The sequence below is a fragment of the Tachypleus tridentatus genome, chromosome 1 (genome assembly GCF_004210375.1).
Source record: "Tachypleus tridentatus isolate NWPU-2018 chromosome 1, ASM421037v1, whole genome shotgun sequence".
Classification (NCBI taxonomy): domain Eukaryota; kingdom Metazoa; phylum Arthropoda; class Merostomata; order Xiphosura; family Limulidae; genus Tachypleus; species Tachypleus tridentatus.
In genome coordinates, this window is record NC_134825.1 from 48,872,098 (window position 1) to 48,898,239 (window position 26,142).

General features: G+C 31.8%; 2 protein-coding genes across 6 annotated transcripts in view; one reads left to right on the plus strand and one right to left on the minus strand.

Annotated features, from left to right (window-relative positions):
• The window catches only part of LOC143257587 (uncharacterized), a 55,974-nt gene extending 38,894 nt beyond the window's left edge, over nucleotides 1-17,080 (minus strand). Inside the window, exons 1-2 of one of the 3 annotated variants that reach the window (XM_076516862.1) lie at nucleotides 16,993-17,080; nucleotides 1,247-1,877 (exon numbers count right to left, since the gene is read on the minus strand). The gene's annotated coding sequence lies outside the window, so the exon portion shown is untranslated. Of the gene's footprint in view, nucleotides 1-1,246; nucleotides 1,878-16,169; nucleotides 16,412-16,992 lie in introns of those variants that run through there. The other 2 variants (XM_076447816.1, XM_076517412.1) reach the window with 2 other exon arrangements.
• A 4-nt stretch (nucleotides 17,081-17,084) lies between these two features.
• LOC143256400 (beta-catenin-like protein 1) overlaps nucleotides 17,085-26,142 on the plus strand; it is a 47,916-nt gene continuing 38,858 nt past the window's right edge. For 2 of the 3 annotated variants that reach the window (XM_076514826.1, XM_076514000.1), the window contains exons 1-3: nucleotides 17,085-17,244; nucleotides 22,970-23,114; nucleotides 26,072-26,142. In XM_076514826.1, the coding sequence (XP_076370941.1) occupies nucleotides 17,215-17,244; nucleotides 22,970-23,114; nucleotides 26,072-26,142 (246 nt within the window). In that variant the 5' untranslated portion in view covers nucleotides 17,085-17,214. The remainder of the gene's footprint in view (nucleotides 17,245-22,969; nucleotides 23,115-26,071) is intronic. The other variant, XM_076515682.1, reaches the window with a different exon arrangement.

Genomic DNA, 26,142 nt, shown 5'->3' on the forward strand with positions numbered 1-26,142 from the left:
GGAGACTGACAAATAGCATGTACACAAGATGAAGTAAAGAGTAAAATAAAGAGGAACTGTGCTCAACCCAATAAGTTCCAAAAGTGGGTGATCAAAGTAAGGAGGGACAGAGCAGAAGTGGAACAAGCTAAGGTGGCTAAGAGATGGAAATAAAAGTTTACTGAAATCCCATCTGAAACATGGCAAAGTGCTTCTGATGAAAGGCAAAGTTAAGAGAAGAAATACAGAAAGGTAGTGAGAAAAAAACAGAAATACAGAAGTGAGGAAACAGAAAACAAAATAGAAGGAGAGAGACCAACTCCTAGGCTGGCCAATTAAAAACCAAAGATAGGGAAATGAGAAAAAGAAAGGAAGACAATTTATATATCAGGACAAAAGGAGCCAAGAATGTAAGGTGACAAGGCATTTGTGTTTGAGAGAAGAGCTATTAAAGAAATAAAAGTTATACTATGAATTCTAATAACAAGTAGGAAAGATGAGATAAACCCTAAGAATTGTAGGTCATGAGGTAAAAAATGAGGAATAATAAGGAACACAGGCAAACATAAGAAAAGGAACATACCTGAGAATAAAATCCATAAAGAGAGTGGAAGGTTGAGGTCGTTTCACAAAGAGTAAAACACCACATAAAGCAAACCAAGTTAAAGTGATACTCCAACAGATCATTCTTGATTGAGTAGAAATAATTTTGGTCAAAAAGATGGCAGTAGGAAGCCTAGTGAGCAAGTAGTAATCAACATCATGTTGGAAAATGGCTATAACATTCCTGACAGTTAATAACCCCCATAAGGGTGCAGTATAAGTCACCATCATTTAAGAATTCATGATGAAAAATTAAAGCTCTTATAACAAAAGTCAAATAAAATGAAAAACACAGTTCCTCTAACAATGCAAATTTGAACAAATTGAACTTAGATGAGAAATTTAAATATGTTTATTCAATAGAAGTTACCATCAATGCAAGTGGACAGAGGGAGTTACTGCACACAGAGGTTGTGTTATCCTCCCATTAGTGGAGTGGTTCTGTCACATGATGACATCATCATGAACCAGTCCAGTTTATGTGAAAACACACTGATTTAGGTGGGCATTGCTTCAAAGCTAGTGGCATGCAAATCTCTTAAGCACACATAAGAGAAAGATTAGCAATCTATGTGCAGAGGTGACTTATTATTTTGGAAAAATAACTTCTCATACTGTTCATAAAATGTGATCACATTTTGTTTTTTTAATGTTTTACACTTACATCATTTTTATTTTCAACATTAGTTACTTCTTTGGAAGCTTCATTATCTGTCTCACCATCATCTTCTTCATGTATTTCCTCCTCAAAGTCCAATTCTCCTTCTGGGATATTTATTTCTATTATTTTTGCTTTGAGATTTTCATCTTTTTTCTTTCTTGATATATGAATCAGAGTACCATGATCTAACTTTTTAGTTCCTTTTGCATCTTTTGACACACACAAGTCCTTTTCATTCCAAGAGTAACTGCCTGAAAACAACTTTTCACCCTGTTTATCATTTTTAAGGGATTTATTTCCAGTACACATATCCTGCTCTTCAAGAGAACTGCTTTTGTAATCTCTTTTCCATTCACATCTAACTTTTGAATTTTCTTCTAGATTATCCTTTGGTTTTCTTTCTTGAGAATAGTCAGAACCATGGGTGTTCTGACTATCTTCACTTTGTGATTGATTTTCAGTACCACTCTCATTAGATGTAGCTTCTCCTTCCCCAGACTCAGAACTACTATCTTCATCACTCACTTCTTCAGCTTCATCTGTTCTATTTCTTCCCCTTAAAAATTTTGCACTAATGTCATCTCTGCAAGGCCTTATACCATCCTGATCCATAATTATAACTAACAATTCTGACCTGAAATATGACAAAATAAATTCTTTACATAGTGATAAACTTAAGAAAAAGAAATTGTTACAAAATTACATACAAGAATATGTGCATGCATGCATGTAATATATATATATACACACACACACTTATACACACACATATTTGTAATTAAAAACTCACTTTTAAGTAAAACTACTGCAGAGATATTTTTCTGCTTCCTCAATTGACATTCTTGTATTTGCTCCTTCAAAGTGATTATCACCACGGGAAAAGTAAAACAAAAGAAACTCCCAGATTTTCACTTTTAGAAAATTAACTTTTTTTAATTCATTAATCTCCTTAACAAATGCTTGAAATTATTCTATCATAAAAACAAACCACTTTCTTGGTTAATCTTTTTTGTGCAGGAATAAGAATATATTTTAAGGTGTACATTTAAATTTCATTACACACTAAAGTCTGAAATGTAAATTTTTTTTCTTCACACAAATGAAAAAAATAAACATCCAAATCACATGTCAAAAGTTTTAAGAAGATTAACAGCCCATAATTATTACTTTTTTCAATACTAAAAGTACTAACTTCCCAAATTATAATCCAACTACTGTAAGATGTTTTAGGTATGAAAAAAAGTACTTACTTTTCTTGTTTAAAAATACTGTTAAAAATTATACTTACAATGACTGCAACTTCAATTTTTCAAACTAAAATGATTTAAGCACTCAAATTTTCAACTTGACTTTCTAAATTGTAAATGTATATAAAGATGCCTTGATTGTACGGAAAGTAACTGCAGAGATAATACACTTCCCACAAACCAGATGTGTCACCTTTCACAAGAGAAAAATATGATATTTAAAAATCATTGTAAAGGATGAAACTTGGTTTTTTTCCTTAGGTTTTTGAAACCAGAAAGAAAAATGGCATCAATAATAATGCAAAATGAGAAAAAACTGCACACTCAAAATAGTAACAAAATAATAACAATAGCACTGATAAAAATGATACTGTTTATTCTCTCAAAAAGAAAAAGTACCATTCTTTCTGCTCAATTATTGTTGATGCCATCGGTGAAAAAATACTGGGCCTTTGAAGCAACAGTGAAGGTAACTACAATTTCCTCAGTTCTGTCTTTATAAACAGTTTCTATTTTTTAATATTAAAACAGTGACAATTTAAATTTTTTTGCCAAACATAGCTACAGTTCCTCCTTCTGAAACAAGTACTGTTATCATTTTTGTATCTTAAGGTTACAAAACAGTAAGTAACTGCACTTTGTGAAATGTCCTGCTATTAGTGTGTATTTACCATTATTAATAGTTTAAAATTTCTCTTCTAATTAAAAGTGTTAAGAATTAAAGTAAATTATTTATATGGATTAACTCTATCTTCAAGCTCTAAGTCATACCATATTTGCCATGGCACATTAATATGTTTAAGATAAAAAACAATTACATATCAACTGATCTTTTTCATTGTTAGAATGTAGTTAGTTTTATCAATTTTTTAATATTATTTAAAGACAATAACATGTTTTACAAGTTTTACATGAAAGCAAGAAAAAGTAGATTGTTCAAGCAACATTTTAAAAATCAAGTATTAATTTCATTTTATGTACAAAAGCTTCATTGCAATATGGTATACAATTCCAACACTAAAGAAATCACTGACAAAGAACATCAAGGTGTTTGAGATGGTTCAGAGTACGGCTGCTAAGGTAAATTCTGGGGATGAATGGGTTGTCACATTACTATATTCAATTAACAAAAGACTGACAGTACAGAAAGATGTTTAACAATATGTTAACTATTCTACATTTCAAAAATAGACTAAAATCTCTTAAATTGTTATTTTTGAAAATGGTCAGAGGTTATCTTATTGAAATATTTGATATTATAGGAAATGACAATATTGAGGCATTATATTTTCATTTCTCCAACAGATGATGAATCTTGCAACTTTTTAGAATTTTTAAGAAAAAAGTTGATGAATATTTGAAATATATATAGAAAAAATGACCAGTTTTCTGCTTAAGAAGACTGAGTTAAGGCATCCTTCATCACTCAAATGGTCCCTTTATTTTTTTGAAGTTGTGTATACATTTATATATGAATACTTTGTTTTTTTCTTGAACTGTGATGAGTATGGGACACAATGTATTATCCCATTTTTATATTACTGGATATTAAATTTTTTCCACGTAACATACTATTATTTAATACTTTCTTGCTGCTTCTTTGGAGCTGATGATTTTTGTTTGCCATATTATTTAGAAAACAGACTTACCAGAACCTCACCTTATCTAATTTATTTCATCAAAACAATGAAGCTTTGATTTCTTACCAATCCATATTTGAAATTGTAATATTTTTTTAGCATCACTATTTGTATTTGACTGTACAGTTTTTGACATATTATGTTTAGTTGCATAATTTGACTTTGAAATACTGTTATTTTTTTTAATTAGTTAAATTATTTTACATTTTCCCATTTTACTTACAAAGAAATAAAAATCAAAGCAATGGAACATGCAAAGATAATTCTTCAGATATATGAGCAAAAAATATGATCATAGGGGCATGTAGTTAGATCAGAAGGAAGGTTGAAAAGCTTTGATGGTTAAAAACTAAAGTAAGATTAGCAAGTGGAGGCAATGATTCATTTGGCTCAAGGATTTTAGAAAACTGAAGTTGAGAATCAGGAATTAGGATGATTAGTACTTGCAGCAAGGAAAACAGAAGAATAATGAACAATACTTGTTAACTCAGAATTTGGTGTATGCATGACTCAGTAGTTATTTAACTCTTTTTTTTTTTTCATTTCTGTTGGCTATGTAATTTAAAAATAATTTCCCAAAATGTATTTGTTGAATCTTGAGTTTAAGTACCCAAAGGGTATCTCCACAAGACATTCCTAATTTTGCAGTAACAGACTATAAGAGAAGGCATATAGTCAATACCACCAAATCTTGTGTTGATGTTTAATAAACAGACAGTAGGATTGACCATCACACAATAAATACCCAATACTAAAGGGATATTTTCTCTGACAGGCTTCAATCATGCAATTCACAGATTACAAGCTGAGGGCCCAAACTACCAATTTTCCTCAATGTTTTCTGATAAAATTGGTCTTTTATGATACTGCTAAATGCTCTTAGAAACTATCTGAACTTTCACACATGATGATCACACATTTATATGATAGATACACTAGATTATTACTTTTGTAATATGCAAATGCACTTTCTTTCTCTGACTTGCACTGCAGCAATGATTATATCTTTAATGGTTTTTATTAAATGTAAACAGTATTTGCAAATTTCTATCCTATGGAAACAAGTTTGATTATAGACTTGATCTTATTTACTAAGATATATAATTTTGTTTAAGATAATTTCTACAAAGACTTACTTTAGACTCTTCAAAATGCTTCAGTTAAGTTTATTCAATTTTGAGTTTGGTAATATTTTTTTTTTATTCTTGACAACTGATATAGTTTTTCTATTTATATTTTCTAGTTTTAAATAGGATTAGATTTAATGCTGGATTTATAAAACAAAGACAGAAATTTCCAAATAACACTGTTAATATTCCTTGTAGCTTTATTTTTGGGTTTGTTCAGCTAGTGTTTGGAATAATTATTTGAACTTGGCTATTAACTATTTCCATGTTTTATGTTACAGCACAGCAATTGCTCATCAGTTGTCACCAGTCTGACATCGTGAAGGCTTTTTGTTGTTTTGAACACAATAATCAAAACTATCATATTACTCAATGTTCAAGTATTTATAGACTGTGAAAAATATAAAGAGAGTTATGTCTTAAGATCACTGGGTTAGATAATTTCCAAAAGGTTTAGGGAATATCCTTGTCATTGGCAAGTGTAAAATCCACTTTTGGAAAAATAATAATGGCACAACTAAATAAAAAAGAAAATGATAGATTTATAATAGCCTAGAGTTCATGTTCTTACTGATGAAGATGGAGAAAAGGTAACAAACTAGACAATCTAGGATTTTAAAATTTTCTTTAAGCTCTATTACTGTAAAAAGTTATTTTAGAAAGGTTTGAAAAACTTCCAGAATAAAATTCATAGAAATGACAAGATTTATTCTAAAATCTTGAAGAACATTAAAAAGAATCAGCAGGAACTTTTATAATTTTTTAAAAATATCTTGACATTGAGAAAACCTGATAATCAGAAGATTGACAGTGTGATCTCTATTTATAAAAAAGTAAGGATCTAAAGATGACTTTGGACACTAGATTCTGATCAGTTTCATTTCTGTATTAACAGACTATCTGGGCAATTATCAACAAACCTGCTATAAAGGTTATGTTTTGCTGAAACTTCAAAAACAAAAATTCAAGAAGTAGAACAGCCTATATGAAAATACTAAATTTATTGTTTTTTTTATGTATATGTTTTAATTAGTGTTACAAAAGTATATATACAAATTAGGAACATAGTAGATTAGAAAAGAGAATTTTAATTTTAAAAAATTATTTAGAACAGCATGTGCACATTGCAAAGTTACCTTTGAAGCGTGGTAGTAGTTTGGTTGTGCATGCTGGGAACTTAACCTTCATTTACACAGTTCTTAAACTGTGATAAGCTTCTTTTTCCTTACTCTAAGTCTAGCCATACAGCAATAAGTTTAAATGACACCAGGATTTTAAAAGTATTAGCTTTGATTGCAAGAATAAATATTGAGTAGTTGTATGCTAGTTGATTAGTTCATGACATCAACTGATTATTTTACAAGACAAATCAGTGTAATTAATACTCATAAGTAACGGATTATATCAACTATTTGAGTCTATCATTGACTTTTATTTCTGAATATTCCAACTATTTAAGTAATCAAATGATTTCATCACGAGTTATCACTGTTTTTGCTTAATTCAGGGTTAATCAATGATTCATGAAAATAAATGACTGAATCAAAATCAGTGCTTCTGATCATTCCACTTATCCAAGTCCCACGTGAAAATAAATAACTAACAAATTACACTAATTGTCCAGCTCTTAAAGAACATTGATTTGGACACTTGTTACTAATGGAGTGCCTCAGAAGTCAGTGCTTGGACCTTTTTTGTATTTTTATTCTTATATTTAGCAGTTTAAAATATGGTACCAAACTTGTATTTTTGTTTGCTAAAGTAAATAGTATGAACACTATTTACCACTAGTATAACTAAAATATGTTTACATTTTATAAAGACAAGGAGGTATGGATTTGCCAAAGTAGGGATAGAAGTTTTTAAAGTTTAAGTAACTCAGTTTCTGTAATTTTAACTTTCTTGTTTCAATTCTCTTTCTAACATTTTTTATATACTACTACAGCTAGTTAAATTACGTATATAGATACCTAACTGTCTTTATGGAATTTAATTTTTTTTACTGTACCCATTTCCTTTTCATTAGCTCTACTTTTTTGCACCAGCAGTAACATGTGGGGTGTGCATATACTATGATTTTATTGCTCATCAAGATTTATACAAACCTACTCTCAAACAACCTAATTATATGCCAAAGTACCACATTATCTCTTTTGTGTATACACACACACACACACACACACACAATTACACATTTGAGTATAATAAAGGAAACTTGGATCCCAGGCAAAAATGTTTGGTGAAAAAATTAGTGATAGATTTGCCATTTTTTATGTATGTTTATCTGAAAAAGCTACTTACTTAGATAAACATGTGGTAAAATAGTGCAAAATTTGACTCAACACATAAACTCATATATAGCAATTTAGGTGGCTTTATAAATATAATAAACTTTAGTTTTGCTCAGCAAATACTATGAAATATTCATTGTTAATTTTCACACATTTCAAAGGAGGTTTTAAACAGGCAATTTTTATGATTTTCTTTCATTACTATCCTTACTATTAACTACTAAAGTAAATCATATCTGACTGTTATTTGTGCCACACAAATGGTATGTGGCAAACACACAGCTCACATTATGGCATCTAATTACATAATGCACGAAATACTCATGAGCATATCTAAAAAAAAAATATTTATAATATTATTGATCTTAGTATATACAACTTAAAATGTTTTCAATGTTTATATTCATGTTACTTATATAATAATAAAGAATACACATGAAAAACAATAAAAAGTACTTGTCTGGTTTTCATGTTTTCCATTGTTAATGAAACCTAGCCCTACTTTTTTATACTAATTATACTGTTGTATTAAATAACTCCTGGAGAACACACAACAATAACATGCAAAAATGTGAAAAAGGAAATAATATTCCATAACTATCAACTTTTCTGGCTTTCTATCTCTGCAGCAAAAGCCATTAGAAATTCAGCTATGCTCTCAACATGTTTCCCATGGAAATAAAAGTTTAAGGTGGAAGGAAAATAGACAATTCTATGCACAAACAACAATGTAATATATGTCAGTTGCAAGACAAACACTCTGACTTACTATTGGTTATAAATAATATAGCCTTAAATGTCAGGGAGAAATATAATCAAGTTCTGAATGGGAGGATGTGACAGAAGGGAATGGAAAAAGGGGTCTGATTTCCTATTTTATTGCTGTGTAACTAAATAATATTGAAGACTATGTAAATTGTGCTTCACCTTAACAATGAAAATATTAAAATGATTTGCTAACATTAAATTTTGTACTTCTTGGAGGGATGGTAAAAAATGTAGATAACCAGGAAGACAGGTAAAAAACATTACAGTCCTCATACTAGGGAGATCAAGAAGTTTTTGAAAATTTTTCCTTATAAAAAATAATACTAAATTTTGATTTACTATGTTCTCATGCTGGGTTCATTCATATATACTGATAATACAGTAGTTTAATTAAATTTTGAATGTAATTCTATCAGGTTGCAAAATGTGCACTTTGACCTACTTGAGGTGAAGGTTAATCATCTGATACTTTTATGTGGCTTTAATGTCTTGCAATTTATCACCATTGATGAAACCTGTTTGCAGACAGCTGTGTGAAAACTGTAAGCATGCTGTTTAGTTTGTTTTGGTACAAAGTGTGAAGCAAAGCACTTGTGCTTGCCTTGAGTATGTAGCATTTTGCATGCTGTAATCAAAACTCATTTGATTTGCTCAATTCACTAAATGATCTAAATCCTTTTGTAAAGCAGCAGCATCCTCTTCAGAGCCAACAACATTTGAGATATTAATATCAGTAAATTTAAGTTATTTATTGACCATTTCCTCCATCTATGTCACTGATGTAAATAAAAAAGAACAAAGGTCCTGAGACATGAGGATCTTCATGTGCAACATTAATTCAGTTTTACTAGCAAATTAGATGGAAGAAAGCAGGGGGTTATTTCAAATGGTATTTAAAATAACCCCCTGCTTTCTTCCATCTAATTAGCTAACCCTATAGAGATTTGTTTCACAAGCCTTTTTTGTAGCACCTTGTCAAATAGTTTCTGAAAATCCAGAGACACCAAACCTATACCATTACCTGCTACATAAGCAGTAACTTTTTCAAAGAATGTCAAAATACCTTCCCTTTGTGAAACCATATTAACTAGTTATTACAATTCTAAACTTTTTTAAATGACTTTGCAATACATATTTTATCAGACTTTCCAAAACTTCCTCACAACTGATGTAAGACTAAAGAGAATTTTTATTACCTTCCTTGAAAAAGAGTGACATTAGTACCTTCTAATCCTCTGGCCCCTGCCCACTATTCAAGGACTTGCCAAAAAAAAGAGTGGTGAGAGGCTCAAATATCCCATGCTTAACCTCCTTAAAACCTTTGGGAAAATATTATTAGGTCCAAAAGCCTTACCATTTTTTTAAAATTTTTCAATTTTGTTCTTAACAAGCTCAAAATTAACTTTATCATGATGAGTCACAAACTGAAAGGTCATTTCATCACATCTGTTGACTTGCATTCACAATGTTATTTAAATACTATTTTATGAATTTATTTCAATAAGCTTGGTATCAAATTTTAGAATATATTTCAAAATTTAGTGTTATACATGAGTTAATTTCTTAATTTAAAAGTAAATATTAAAATAACATACTTAAATATCAATTTTTGTAACTCGTATGGTGTGATGAATGCAGCAGTGGTTCAAATTTGACATTTATGATGTTAAAGTACTAAGTCTGTGGTTCTGTATTATTTAGGAACTCATTATCAATACTGATAAGCTATAATACAAAATAACCTCTTATATTTTTATTTTATTGAGATATGACTTGTGTGCTGAATCAAAAACAGTGGCCCAATTCTTCTCTTTTCATTTTTGTAAACAGTCCCTTATACACATTTCAATATATATGTGAATAACCAATCAACAGCTTAGAATGTCTCCAGTATGGTTTTCGCAGCCATTTTAACCTATTAAAAGGCCACCCCATTTTTTAAAAGCAAGATTACAAGGAGGTAGGTTGTGTGTCTGGTCTGATTGAAATTTCATATATTTTTTTTTAAACCTAAGCACAGTTTAGCTAAAAAGCTTAATAAATTATAGTAGAATTCTAAGGTATCGACACAGTCGTTTGTGATTGTTTGGCTATTCAACTGCATATATAGGTCCAGAAAGAAATTATTTCATTTCAAATCCTCTACGTGCAAAATTTTAAAAAGGCTTAGCAACCTACACCTACTACTATTTTGTATTGTAAGAGAAATTAAATAATAATGTATATACATATATCATGTATAATAATTGAAATGTGACTGTATATTACAAAATATTATTAGTCCACTAAAACACAGCTAAGACAGGGTCACTTTGTAAAGAGTAAAGGTCAGTTTTATATTATTGAATATGGCAACGTAAGTGTATGTGTTCCACTTCAATGCAAGTTATGTAATGTTAGCCAGGCATGACTAAAAGGTCAATGTAATAAATATATAATATTATGAAACTTAAGTTATTTAGACTAAACATTTGCATTTTTGTGTTATACTCTGTTATCATTCATGAACACACACACAAAAGCAAAATTTATAATTAATTCATATTTTTTTTATGATGGTTACAGGGTTGGTCAAACTGACAGGCCTCCACATAGTTAGGATAGAGAAAATAACAGACAATTTATAGTCTTACTGAAAACAAATGTTTGAAATGTATTTAGGATGTCTAGAGATTACACAAATAACATTTGAGATTTTAGGGATGAAGAATAATTTTTAAATCATAACAAGAAAATCACTCTCACCCAGACTAGTAATGAAATAAACTTGATATTTTTCTCAAATCATTAGTAAAAAATCTTGCAATCTTTACTAAAAGTCAACCAAAACTGTGAAGATACATACATTGTATCATAAGTTAGTGTATAAATACTTAATGTGTTTAAATGTGCATACAAGCTTGTATATAATATACCGAGTCCACTGTAAAAGGGTGAATGCAACCATAATGTTTGACTTCAGATCCAATGTTAACTGTCCAAGATGAGAAATACTGTTTAAATGTTCATTAGTAAAAACTGAGTAAAAACAACAACCCAGCCATATCAGAATCATCAGATGAAAGCCTTCCTTTGTCATTCCTTAAGGGTCCTACCTCAATTATAACATTTTTTTAACCTTATTCCACCTTGCATTAGTATTCTATCCCTATTCAATAACCTATAACCATGTATTTTAAAGAAACTTGTCATAAACATTGTCTACATTTAATGTTTCAGTTGCTTCCATTGTACCAAAATCTGCCATTCCTACCAGTTCCCTAAAGTCACCTATTTTATTTCTAATACTTCTAGCATTACAATAATAGCAAATAAGCCTTTACCTGAATTATTTTTATACTTGTTTTCTGTGCTAAACTTTTCTCTATATTTGTTTGCTTTTAGTTTATCTTGTCCAGTTCTAAATTAAAATCTTCTCTTACAACTGAGTTAATAGCCCTTGCAAACAAGTCAGGTTCTACCCTATTTAAATGTAAACTATCCATTCCAAAAGGCTCCCTTCTCCCAGTGAATTAATCCCACAAGTCTAACCAGCCTACATGTTCATCCTGATATATTAACCTAAGTCTATCATTTAGAAATAATGATCTACTTATAATAATTTAATCCCCACAATTAATTCTCAGCCGTATCTCTGGTAAAATTATGGCCTCTTTCAACCTTTATATTTATTAATTAGCTCCTATGACCCACCTTTGCCAACATCATTAGTGCTGATATGCACAATGAAAACTGCATTATTGCTAGCTCCCTATTATACATATCTAGCTCTGTTTGCTATATCCTCAACCTGTGCTCCTGCATAGTATAATCTAATTCTTTTTCTCTCCATTTACCTCAGACTATCCTATCCACGTCTTATCAAGGAATCATCTACAAATTTAACCTCCTCACCTTACACATCCTTTTGCTTTTCTTCTCCCAAAACATTGCTCAACTGAACAAGTCAAGGACTGAAATGTTTCTCAGTAGAATAGGCTCATTACACTTAACCATTTTGTGCTTGTTATAGTTTTCATGCTATTACTTTTAAATTAGAATGTGTATGTACATGAAATTTTGCATATTATCAGTAAACATGCCAAGGTTTTCATATTCATATTATCAGATTTTTTTATTATTAAGTCTTAAGGTTTGTTAAGCAATTTTTCTCTCACTCCTTTTTTATTTTTGCATGTTGACTATCCAACATGTAAAGTAATTTTCAATTTAAGATTAAAAATACTTTTATCAAGATATTTCCAACTTTTACATGTAAAATCTTTATAACCTCCAGATAATTATCAAATGTTTGTTAAGAACAAACTGTATACTTTATCTGTTATTTTCACTAGTATATACATGTACAGGTTTGGTTGATTTGACCAACCTTGTAACCACCATAAAAATTAGGAAATAAATTACGCTTTTCTCATTCTAGAATAAACTACGTACTGTAACTCAAAAACACAAGGAATGTGCAGAATGAGGAAAACCACGAGAAGATGAATAGGAGGTTAGACAGTGAGAAAAAAGGTTGGACCAGTCCTGACTGAATGCATCAACAGCTACAGCTAAGGAACCAGGAACCATAAAAGGTGAAGTATGGTGTTGACATGAGAGTCTAAACAATCTAAAAGATGAGAGCCATTGGGACACTAGAAGATTGAGAGACAATGCCAAAGGTAGTATATTTTCAGGCCTCAAGAGATTAGCTGTGATGTGATTTATAGCATCTAAGATATATTCAATGCCTTCTAAAAAAAGGGAAAAGGATAACTGTAGGAAGCTTGTTATCATGTAGCCAAATGAGAAAATGAGCAAAAGACTAATACAGAGTGAGAAAAGTACCCATGATAAATCAAAGGAGGCCAGATGCCTCTCTAAATATTCATATGGAACTATGAATATAAGGGAATAAAATACTAAAAAGAATGAAAAACCCATCTCATAATATTTAGCCATTAGGTACATCACTGTCATGTGTGCGAGCAAGGAACAAGATCCCTTGAAGGAAGGAAAGTAACAGGAAACAATGAAGGAGGGGAAAAACAAAGAGTAAGGTCCTCCAACAGAACTCCCATTATTCAAAGACTGGCCACAAAAAGAGGTCAATGGCACTATTAACCCTGAGCCAATTGGATAGTCCCTACCAAGACTAACAGCACTGAAGTCCATGAGCAACAAGAGAATAGATGGTAACAGAGGAACAGGAAGTGGTGACAAGGTGAGAAGATGAACCATAATGATAGGAGACAGAGAGAGATAAATAAGCAGCATGGGAGAAATGATAAACCAGTAAGACTAAGGAATAAAACTTGCATGCAGCCCCAACTTATGACACCAGAGAAACAAATATACAAGTCAAATCATACAAGCAAATGAAAGGAACCAGAAAAAGGCATATGAGATATGACAGAGCAAAAAAGCAATTAAATAGCAAGGGCATCATGCTCCAACCACTTCTAGCCAAATATAAACCAAATAAAAAGTGAAAATGCCATGGAACATAAACATGCCATTGTAAAAAAATAAGTGAATGAGCATCCACACCAAACCCCATAGTGGAATGGTGGATTACTGCAGTAAGAAAGTTAAAGAAGGAAATGTAACAGAATAGGACAGCATGAAAGATGAAAGTAGGGAGATCTAAGCCTGAGAAAGACAAACAAAAGATAGAAGATCTGACTCCCAAGTCTGAAAAAAAAAATTCTAGAGCTTAGAAGTCAAAGCAAAATAATACAGCACTCCAGTAAAATGAATGGAATCAGAAAAAGGCACATGAAAGAAAAGGGGAGAAAAACCACACGAGTTATAAACAGTGGTATCATGCAACACCACATTTTATTAACAGATTAACCAAATATAAGAAATAAGGCAGAGAAGGTAAGTTATTTATTATCTGCTAAAAACCTTCAGAGGAATGATGGATTATCATGGAAAGTGTATGTAGGAAATGTAATGGAAAATGGTAAGAAATATGTGTAAAATATAGATGGAAAAAATTTAAATCTCAAAAAGATGAACACAAGACATGATATAACTCTCAAGTCAGAAAACATCAGAGCTCATGATCTGAAGAAAGACAATACAGCACAAAGTTGTACCTAGTCATGCATAATAATGGTGATAAAAGGAATTGATCATGGAATAGAGAATCTGGATAGGAAGTATATAACACAAAAAGGAAGAAACAGGAAATGAATTAGGAAGAGAAGGAAACATATCTGTGAAAACCAGTCCTAAAATTATGAAAAGGCTTAGGTAAATTAATGACAGTATGGATATACAATTAGGCAAAGGTAGGTTATGGAGAAAAACTAGTAAAATCCCTTCTGTCACGAACAAAAAACACACGCAGAGGTATTTTAGGCAGAAAAGAAAGCCCAGGACAAACAAAGACAAACCTGACATTAATATAGGTGAGAGACTGGCATGAACAAGACTTTGATGTCTCACACTAAATAAAGTGGAAGTTACTGACACTTATGAAATAATAATATGGGAATAAGTGACTACAAAATCTACAGACAAAAAACAGTGGAAGGCAAAATTCCAACAGTAACTACTTCCATAGCAAGCAACGTCTTTCTACTACATCTGAAAAGTTCACAAGTGAAGATATGATGTGCTGAATCAATAAGTGATGATTGTACAATCAGTACAGAGTCAGCTCCAGGCTTCTATTGGTGGAGAGTTGTTGCATGCTACAGCACAGAAATACTACATGATGTGAATATAGAAAGAGGCCTCAAGACTAGTGAAAAGCAACTGCACATATAGAAGGCAGCACAAAATCACAGAAAGCTAGTATGTAAGCAGAAGTAAGGTACTGTATCAGAATAATAATAGAAATAATAAATTCTAGAAGTTTTAGAATTTACTAACATACGCCCTTTCAAACTCAAGAAATGAAAACTTTGATTATAAACTATACTGTGACGCAAAGTTTAATGAATTAAGACTGATGATACAATTAAATTTTGAATGCAAGTTTTGTAAAATGTTGTGCAGTACATTTGACTCCTTCCTATAAACTTAAGAGTTTATGTTACTCAAAAGGGCATACTTTGCTGATAACACAAAACCTTTGGACATATCAGCTATACTGAGAATCTTGAAGTCTTAAAATATTTTTGATCAACTGTTAATTGTGTAAACATAAGGCAAATGAATATTAATCATATTAAGTGCAAGATAACACATTTGGTTAGTGTACTTTGGATTACATACTTCATACACACAAAAATGCTCTACACTTCATAATTAAAGAAATATCTTTGCAAAGTGGTGGATATCTCATTCAAACCACGAAAACAGTAGAAACTGATACATTTAAAAGCACATTGATAGGTTAAAAGAAATAACTATCTCTACATACAAAAAACTAGTTTCAAATTTTGAAAAGACAGGATAGTCTCCGGTTTTCTCTTTCTGATAACAGATGTATGGGAGATTAAGAGCAGAACTGACAATTTCTTAAGAAAAGTAACAAATTTGAATATTAATAGTTGTGTGCTTAAACTTTAAAGTCTTTTAAAAGACTTAAGTCTTTATACAATGATTTGTCACATGGTATTTTTATTTAATAGCCAAGTATGAAGAAGAGCTTGAGGAAGCAAAATTTTATACTGATATTTGTGTATTACAGAACACCATATAATTATAAGGTAATTCTATTGGTCTTTAGTATAATCTCCATACAAAAAGGAATGCATTTGTTATACAATTCATTTTCTTGATTTTATAAGCAGACACAAAATAAAAAGTATTTAACAAAAATTAAAATAAGCGTTTCTGATACATTATCTCGTACAGGAAACAATACATTTTTAATTGTAAGAAAGCTTATTGACTATGTTAATTAATCATACCTTATGCTTGATGATAATGTATTCTTATACAACTTTTTCAAAGTTTCCAAAACAGCTTCACCCAGCTTTTGTAATTAAAAGTATCACTGACAATGCTTATGCTTATACCTAATCATAAGGTGTGTGAACAGTGGTGTTCTATCAGTACCAGAACCACATGCAGATACGTGTCACAATGTCAATACTGGCCTAGTGCAATAGTTCAGAAGCAACATCATCATGTTTGGGAAAAAAAATCCAAATAACTGAAACAGGAGATGTTAAAAAATCAGTATTTTTGTTCTTTTATTTTTGGAGGTTCTATATTCTTTCCATTTATGCCAGCATGCTCTTCCATCGTTGGATGTTTTTAAACATCTTTGACTTGACAGCCTAGTATCATCAATATCACAGGGCTTGGAGTTCATTTTTAACACGTAAACAATTAAGATTTAGGTTGAATAATAGAAACTGGACTAACAGTAACAAGTTAAACAATTAACTTCACGAGCTCCTCACAGTCTCAGTGTATTGTTAACCTTATCCAACCTACTTTTAATCGTTATATAAATGTATACATATATATAGATATAGAAATATACTTGTATATAGATTGTTAAGCTAAGGCCACTAGGAATATTTGTTTCTATCACTTGTCACTTGTGACGCTTAGTTTTAGAACTACCGAGTAACGTCTACACCTACACGTTAGGCTTAGCAAAGCTTTGATAACTACATGTTATAACTGCATATGTCGATTTTACTAAAACTTTACAAGACTTAAAAGTTCGAAAAAAAACACCAAAAATAAAAGTCTTTAAAACCCTATACTTAAACCACCTACTTCCTTACACAAGATAAAGAAAACTTATGCCACCATCAGTACAAAACCTCCGCTTTCTTGACGACACTAACATTAGTCGTACTACAGCAACAAGCGAAAATATTACACGCTAAACTGTTCACCAGCGAAATGATTATCATTGGTCAACTCACAAACTGCGCTCGCGCAGTGTCAGAGCTCCTAATTTCGTGTTTTAAGCCTACTTAGTTTTTGAAAATTAAAATGGATGTTGGTGAATTATTGTCTTTTAAGGTAAGGTAATATATTTGTTTTTGTATTACAAATCTTTTATACCGAAGTGAACTATAGAATTGTATATTTTGAACGTACTAACTAGAAGCATGTGTCTCTGTAACCGATACATTATTGTTATACGTATTTTTTAAAACATTTTTGTTTTGTAATATCCGAAATGTTTTTACTTTCAGTGCATTTGATATATTACCGCCGTTAGTAAAATTAGACTAACTTAAATACGTGAAAGGCGTTTCAAAAATTCAAAGGTTTCAGGGTCGAACCTTTTGCATCTTCCTTTTTTTTCGGGAATAAAAATCAAGTCATATTTTCATATAGACCAGTATAAGTATTAAGTTTAAATAAATTATTTTATTTTTAATTTTGGAACTTGGAAAGTGTGATTGATGTAAAATTTTAATTTTTATTATTATACTATAATTATTAGTATGTATAGTGCAGTATCAATTAATCCTATGTGTGTAAATGAGAGTCAAACCATACTTGGTTAAATTTATTGAATGTCTTTCAATATGGTATTGTGAATTTCATGTCTGAGTTATTAGTTTTTCATGTTACTCTTCCATGCTGTTCATGTTAGAATGGAGAAAATACCAGGTATGGTGCATAGGCACACTTAAACTTTTAGATATGTAAACACTGAATTAGGAAGCTTTAAAGGTTAAGAGAGTGCAATTTGGAAAATGATGGATAAACATCACCTTACAATTCAGTTTGTAAAAGTTTAAGTCATTGATTTTGACATTTCACAGACACATTTTAGTGATAAAGTTTAACAGCATATACAACAGATTTTTTATATGCTGTTTTTCTTACAACAGACTAGTACTGTTAATTAAAAGCTTGCCACATTTCATGTAGATACATTTTGCAAATTTGGAATTACAGTGAACTTTATTTCTAATATCTACATTAGTCCATTGAACCAACTCCATAGTTTAACTCCATATTCAGTTAAAGGACATTAAAAAGGCAATATAACAAAAGAATATTTGGATTACTGGGATCATCCCATACAAAATGAAACATAAACACAGGGTCCATTTTTTGATTTATTTAATTTTTATTCCTTTTTAAATATGGTTCTTCACACTATACATTTATAGTTATCCAAAGTGTTTATGAAGTAATTCAAATTAATTCCACAAATCACAAGTTCCAGTTCAATTTTGTATTATCTTTAGGCAGAATCATTCATTTAGGGCAGAACACTTGAGAGGATAAAATATTTTTATTTGGGCAAAGACTTGAAAGGTCAGTGGGCAAAATAATTCTTTCCCCCTTTCAATCTTGCTCACTGATGGCCACGAAGTAGCTGCTACCCAGAACATTGCTCATACTTTAGGTAAAAGCTTTTGCCAGGTATCTAGCACTTTTGCTTCATCCTCCACCTTCTTAGCCATCAAGACTCAGGCAGAACGATCACTTCTTTCCTTTCAAGCTGATTGTCTCTATGACTATAATCATCCCTTAACACTGGTGGAACTCAAACTGACCCTTCATTGGTCTGGCATTACATTGGTTGGACAAGATGATGTGCTATCTATCTGCTGCTTCTCTTGCTATTCTTCTGATTGTTTTTAACTGGATCTGGCAGGAGAATGTTTTCCTGATGCCTGAGGCCGTGCTATTGTTCTATCTTTCTCTGAGCTTGGGAAGGATGCCAAGACCTCAGAGAGGATAGTTAATGTTCATCTTTTTTGGTTCCTCGAATCAAACAGCCTCCTCTCACTTACCCAGTGTGGGTTCTGACAACAATACTCCACCATGGACCACCTGATTTGACTTGAAACATCCATCAGAAAAGCTTTTCTCAAATGACAACATCTTGTATCAATATTCTTTGACCTTGAGATACAACATGAAGGTATGGCATTTTGCAAGACCTCCATTTGTATGGGTTACATGGTCATTTGCCTATTTGTATTAAAAAAATTTTAATGGACAGGCATTTCCAAGTTTGTGTGGATTTGACATTTTCAGTTCCTTTCTAGGAACTTGGAGCCCCTCAGGGCTGTATCTTGAGTGTCACACTTTTCAGTATAAAGATTAATGCCATCACTGAAAACTTCCTCTTAATGTTGTGTATGGGCTCTGTGTCAACAACTTTCACATCTCATGTCAGTTGTCAAACATGAGGTATATCGAACGCCAGCTATAGACTGCCCTCAATCGTTTACTGAAGTGGCCCACAGCAAACAGTTTTTTCTCCCTCTCTAAAACTGTTTACATGAGCATTTGCCACCAACATGGTATTTACCCTAATCCTGAACTCTGTATCAGTGAAGTTGTGCAACCTGTGGTCCCTGAGACAAAGTTCTTAGGGCTTATCTTTGACTATAAGCTGACCTTTATACCACACATCAAGCAGCTATGAGTCAAATGTACTTTAGCACTGAACATCCTCCATGTCCTATCCCCCACCACTTGGGTTGGGGATTGATGTTCTATGCTAAAGATATATTGTGCTCTTATTTGATCAAACCTAGACTGTGGGTTACTGGTCTATGGCTCTGTCAGGACCTCTGCCTTGAAGATGCTGGACCCCATTCATCATCAAGGACTTGAGCTTTGCACCTGGGCTTTCCTCACTTCTCTAGTTCAGAGGTTATACACTCAGTCTCATGATCCTCCTCTACACCTCCACCATTTGCAGCTGTCTTTACTGTATGCTTTGAAACTTCAATCCTTACCACAGCATCCCACTTGGAGTGGTTCTAATTACTTTCCTTGGTGGGCCATGCTTTTTCAGAACAGATGATCTGCCATTGCTCCTGTTGCTCTTCATATCCAGGCACAGTTGGATGAATTGGGTCTGTCTTTGCCATATCCACTTGCAGCCCATCTCACCATGGCTTATTACAATCCCCAAATGTGACCTCTCATTAAGTCATCTGAGAAAAGTAGGTACTCCCGATTGGAAATACTATCTGTTATTTGCTGAACATCTTTCGAACCATCTTTCCATTTCTGTTTATACAGATGGTTTGAAATCAGGTAACTCTGTTTGTTGTGGTTTGGTGATTGTATGCAGAATCCCTTCTACAGTTTGTGTTTGCTGCTGAACTAGATGCCATTTCTCTTGCCCTGGATTACATAGAAGCTAAGCAGTACTCAAATTGCACTATTTAAACTGGCTTGCTAAGTTCTCTACTGGCCTTGGAATTGCTTCACATTAGTTCTCATCCTGTTCTCACCGATATTCCAAACAGTCTGGCCCATTTCTCTTTAAAATTTACTTCTGTTCAGTTTTTCTGGATACCAGGCCACATTGGTATTCATGGGAATGGGCTTGCTGACACTGGAGCTAAATCTGTATGCTCTGGCATTATCACTGCTGTGCCTGTTCCATACATGGATTATGGTTCTGTATTCAAGGCTCGGTGCCAGTTGGCAGTCAACTTGGAATGAGCAACATGAGAACAAGCTTTTCCAAATAAAACCCTCTATTGGTTCTTTGGTTGTCTTGCTTTTGTAAGGATCAGAAAGAGAAAGTTGTCCTAACTAGACTATGCATTGGTCACAGTTTTTTAGCTCATTGTTTTCTTTTTTCTGGGACTGATGCACCAATGTGTTGTCTGTGTTACACTCAGGTCACTGTAAGCCACATTTTACTGTCTTGTTGTCATTACAACTCTCAATGATGGCACCATTTTAAACATGTTTTGTTGGAAGGTTTATCCATAACATTAGACAGTGTTATTGGCATTGATGACACTGCTCATCTTACAATTGTTTTTAGTTTTTTAAAGGCCATTAATCTTTTTAATGCTATTTAAGTTTTTAATTTATAACGTAGACCTTTTTTTTAATGTGATTCCCTTTTATGAATTAAAGGTCATCTAGCTCAATTTGTAATTAGAAAATGGCCATAACATCAAATAACTCATAACCAGGACTGGAGAGGCCAACTTTAGGTGACTAATGCTGATTTTTGAACTGACCCTTTAGTCATCCTGGCAAGTTATGATAATTACAATTATGCAACAGAAAGTCCAGTAAAACTTGTTTCACTACACTTTCTTTCTTACAGCTGTGAACTAGATATACAAATTTGATTTAATGCTATTTATGTTTTAATTCAAAAATTAAACTTTGTTTTACCTTAATTTTTTAAAAATAAATTTTAATAATTTTACTTTAATTTTAACTTTTTGGTACAGATAACCTAGTTGCTTTGTGCCATAAAACACCAAATCAACCATCCAACCAATCAAACTTAGTTAATTAAACTTTTTCTTGAGGCATCTTATCAGAGGCTTTCTGAAATTCATGATTCTGTACATAATGCCAATTGTAAGAAATCACACAAAAAATGTAAAAAACATGGTAAGGCAAAAAGAAGAAAAACACTTTCTACTGCATGTAACATCCTAAGAATGATTAATTGAATTTTAACTTTCTAAAAGCATTTGTAATTTGCTTTGACTGGTTTTCAACACTTTGTTAAAAACAGGATGTCAGACTAACAGGCTTGTATTTTTCTTGATCCTCCTATGTTCTTCAATATTAAAAATAAAGATCACATTAGCATTTCTTAATTACCAAAATTATTTCCCATGTTATCAGAAAATACTTATGATGAGGATTAGAGCCCTTACTGGCTGTTTTTTCAACAAGGTTTTAGGTGAAATATTTTTCAGGAGTATGGACAGTCTCTTGGATATCCTCTCTGGACTGTTTGAATGGAGAGATTCAAACTAAAAAATTAATAGTTGTATAACTGGTTGAAACATTTTCAGCTTAATACAGAAATTATCTTTGAGAAAATTAATTTTTGGATTTAGTTATAAATTTGTGGAATGATTTTCATAATGATATGTTACATGCAATAATTGAAATTCTTAAAATTCTGCTGGACAGACACTAGCTTGGTCCAATGGAATGACCCTGTATTGGAAAAAGAACACTGGCAAGCTTTTAGCAAGATAAAGAGTTGGTTTATACACAGAAAAATCAGATGAGTTACAAATATATTTGTACTCAGAGTATGTTTATGAATTGACAGTGTCAGACTCATGCAGAGTATGACAAGTTAGAATTTAAGGTGGTGTTTGTGTGAAAAATAAATTACATTTATCCATCAAGTAGTTTGCATATTGTGTTTGCAAAATCCTTAGAAATGCATATCTACAGTTTTTTCAGTATCCCTGTTTATTGTATCTGGTGTTTACTGTAAACTTGTTATATCAGCAGCATGAGTTGAAATGAATAGTGATAACTCTGACATCAAACATTTGATACTGTTTTGAATTTCTTCATTAATCTGTTCAGTGCCGTAGACGAGATAACTCGTCCAAGCTGATCGGTAACACAGTGCCACGGACGAGTTAATTCATTCTCAATAATACTTAACTTCAACGCTACATGTCAGCACCATACATGCATTTGACCTACGTATTTACAAATTGTTTCACTTTCGATCCAAAATGGCGTAACGAAAAAAGTTACAAAATGAAGAATCATTAGAGTTGTATTGTAGCAGCTGAAATACTTGGCAATCAACAGGTTATAAGGTCATGACATGTACTTTGACTCTCACCTGTGCACTTAGGGTTAATTAGTTCAATAATTTTGTTGGTTGGTTTGGTAAAGAATAGGTATTATGAATGGGCCAAGTAGCCTCCCTTCTCCTTACTCTTATGTTTTAATTTAATTTGTTTGGACCATATTTTCTAAGAATGATTACAATTTACAAACAGATTTTTTTTTTAATTAATAGCCAGCCAAAGAACCCAAACGTAAACATCCAGATGATGAAGATTATGATGATGTACCTGATATTCGAAGTAAGTCTAGGAGGCTATCTGGTCTCCCAGATCCAGCACATATTGAAAGAAGACAACCAAAAACCTATCCAACACCAGGTACCTTCCATTTATATATTATATCTCAAAATTAAATTTCCTTACTAAGTTAGACAGTATTCTACCCTTGTTCTTGTTACTCAAATCAATAGCAAGATGTGTTCCAGCTTTTCTTCTTGCATACCAAAATGTTCATACAACAATTAAATTATTAAGTTACAGAAAGTTATAAAAGGAAAGCTTTAAGCTGTGCAGTGTTTCTGTAGTAGTATTCAAATAATGTTTGTAAGTATTCTGTTTCAGGTGAAAGTGCTTATCTTAGTCATAAGGCATCTCAGTAAATTAATTGCATTTAAAATATTCACATTTTTGGTAGTCTTGGGTAAGTTATGTGTGCAAAACATTCCACACCTTTATCCAAGTTTCTTCTTCCCTCTTCACTTCATTCACAAAGTTATTTACTGATACTAATATTTTTCAGAAATGCTTTTGTTTTTACCATAGTTTTTTATTGTGGTTGAAATTGGCTGAAGACGTTATTGTACAGATTCCATAAAATAAAGTTCTTGAAGTGTATTAGTTAGAAAAAATTTATTGTGGGATGTAAAGTACCATAAGAATTTTTCTTGTGATTCCACTTAATAGTTTCTTTGTTTTTTATTGCTCTGTTGTTAAAACAAAGTTAAAAGTGTGGTACCATAAGAAATTTTCTTGTTATTTCACATAATAGTTTCTTTTCTTTTTTTTATTGCTCTGTTGATAACAAATAAGGTTAAAAGTATGAAATGTACTATTTGGTAGTACTATAAGTGCCTTACCAATTGCATTATTCTCAAGTAAAACTCATTCCACCAAGAGTGATAAGATAGGCCTGCAGAATAACAGGAGATTCAACAAGGAAGTTTATTATGAAGTTTTAACAAATACTCTGGATGTAGGGTTTGCTTATTTTACACAACATATATTCACCTTAACTGGAGAGCCAAATACTAAAAACTGTTAAATCTACCTGAACTTGTTTCAGATTAAATCTGTACTAGTCTGATAAAACATACATTATATATGTATGTATGTATGTATATATATATATATATATATAATTTTAACTTGTGCTACCCACACAACCGTTGGTCATTTCCAATGAAAATAAGGAGAGGCCATGGCCTCAAGACATCACCTGACCCACTGGTGGAAAAGGTTGCCATGTATCTTTATACATATTATTGTTAACCTGAGGTGAATATCAAAGAACAATGGAGAACTAAAATGAAAGCAACTTATCAGTTTTCTTGACTAACATGTTTTCAATTTGTATTTTAAAACAAGGGGACAGCAAACCTATGGTATGGCTGCATACCACATAATGAACAACTGAAAATTTTAGCTGTCTATAAATTCTGTACTGTATATTTATCTATTGGTTACAATATTTCTCATGTAACAAATTTACATGGGCCTAAAGCTTTGGTTCCATGGAGATGCTATGACATGCTCCAGAATTCTATGTATATGAATGGGTTGTTTCACCAAATTCTCATTCAGATTTGTTACTCATAATAAACATTTTATGAAGCACTTACACTACAAACAAGGATAACATTTAGAATACCACTGTTAAATACATAATTATGATAATTTGGGAATTATTTTATGATGGTGGTTTAATTCTCTCTCATGAGCTTGGTCATTTTGACCAACCTAGCAACTGCTTTAACCATGAAACTATATATACTATACAATTTTATGTAGTAAATTTATCTTTACAAAAGTTGGTAAGCTTATAACATACAAGTCTTTTGTTTAAAAAAAATTGATAAAGATTACTAAAATTTGTGAATGAATTTTTTGAGTCAAATTCTAACCTCAAAGTGAAAATTAGGTTCTACAGTACAGAGAGAGCCAGCTGCACTGGGAGGATTTGCCACCTTCCTGTTGATGGAAGGTCATAGCATGCTTATTTGTATGCTATACTGCAGCTGTACCACATGAAACATGTGGAATAGGTGAAAGTATCAAGGCAATGGCAAGCAAAAATAATGTGTGCATATAAATGGCAGCACTGATAAAAATAAAAGCTATTATTTTAAAGGATGTAAGCATCTATTAGAAATACATGTTTAGCTTAGGAAAATGTTAACTTTAGTTAAGACACCAATTATGATAAACTGATTCATGAGAATGAGGAAAACAAAAAGACTGGTGACAATGTGAAATATGAAATGAGCAATCTTTATTATATTAAACATAAAATAAAACCAGTAGTGTACTAACCAAGCTGAATACATGTTCTGCTAAACTGACTAAATCCTGCAGTTTATATTCATATATTACATATATGTATATTGTATTAATTAGTTTACTGGATAAGAAAGTACTCAGCTGAGAAGATGGCTTTTTTTCAGTTTCCTTGAGGCTTGTCTGGTCAACTTGACTGTCCTAAGAATCCATTCTGTTGACTTTTACTATTATTCTGTATTCTACTCAATCTCAGGTTGGCCGCTTAATTTATTTGTTGTAAAAGGATTTCAGTGAGGGCATTTTGACCTACAATATTTCAAAAGCAAGTCTATCTGAATTAATTTTTTTAAAGTTAAAATAGTTTTCAAACAGGTACTTGCCTCTGAAATGCATCCCCACCCACCTCCCAACAAGTGGGAGGAATATATTATATCAGTACTAATGCAAACAAAGAATTTTCTGATATGGTGAGAATGAAGAGCTTATACGTGTTCTCCAGATGCATACATAATAAGTCAAATGAAAGACTGGAAAACTCTTAAAAAGTTGTTACAAGCTGTGCATTGTGTCAAGAACATTCAGAACCTGAAGGGATATGATTCTTGACTACACAGAAGGAGCTCAACAGAGAAGAGCTTTTACTACTTCAGAGATAAGTTTCTGTTTGAAGTTGATTTTAATTTTAAAAGTGAAAATCTTAAAGATTTCCAACAAAAATGTCCAAGGCTGGATAAACCTTTACATGTAAATATGTGTATACTTGTTTCTATTGATTGCAGGAATTCCTCAGAGTATGGATGTGGAAAAAGTAATTTTAAGTAAGCAGATCCCAGATGATGAAGATCTAGAG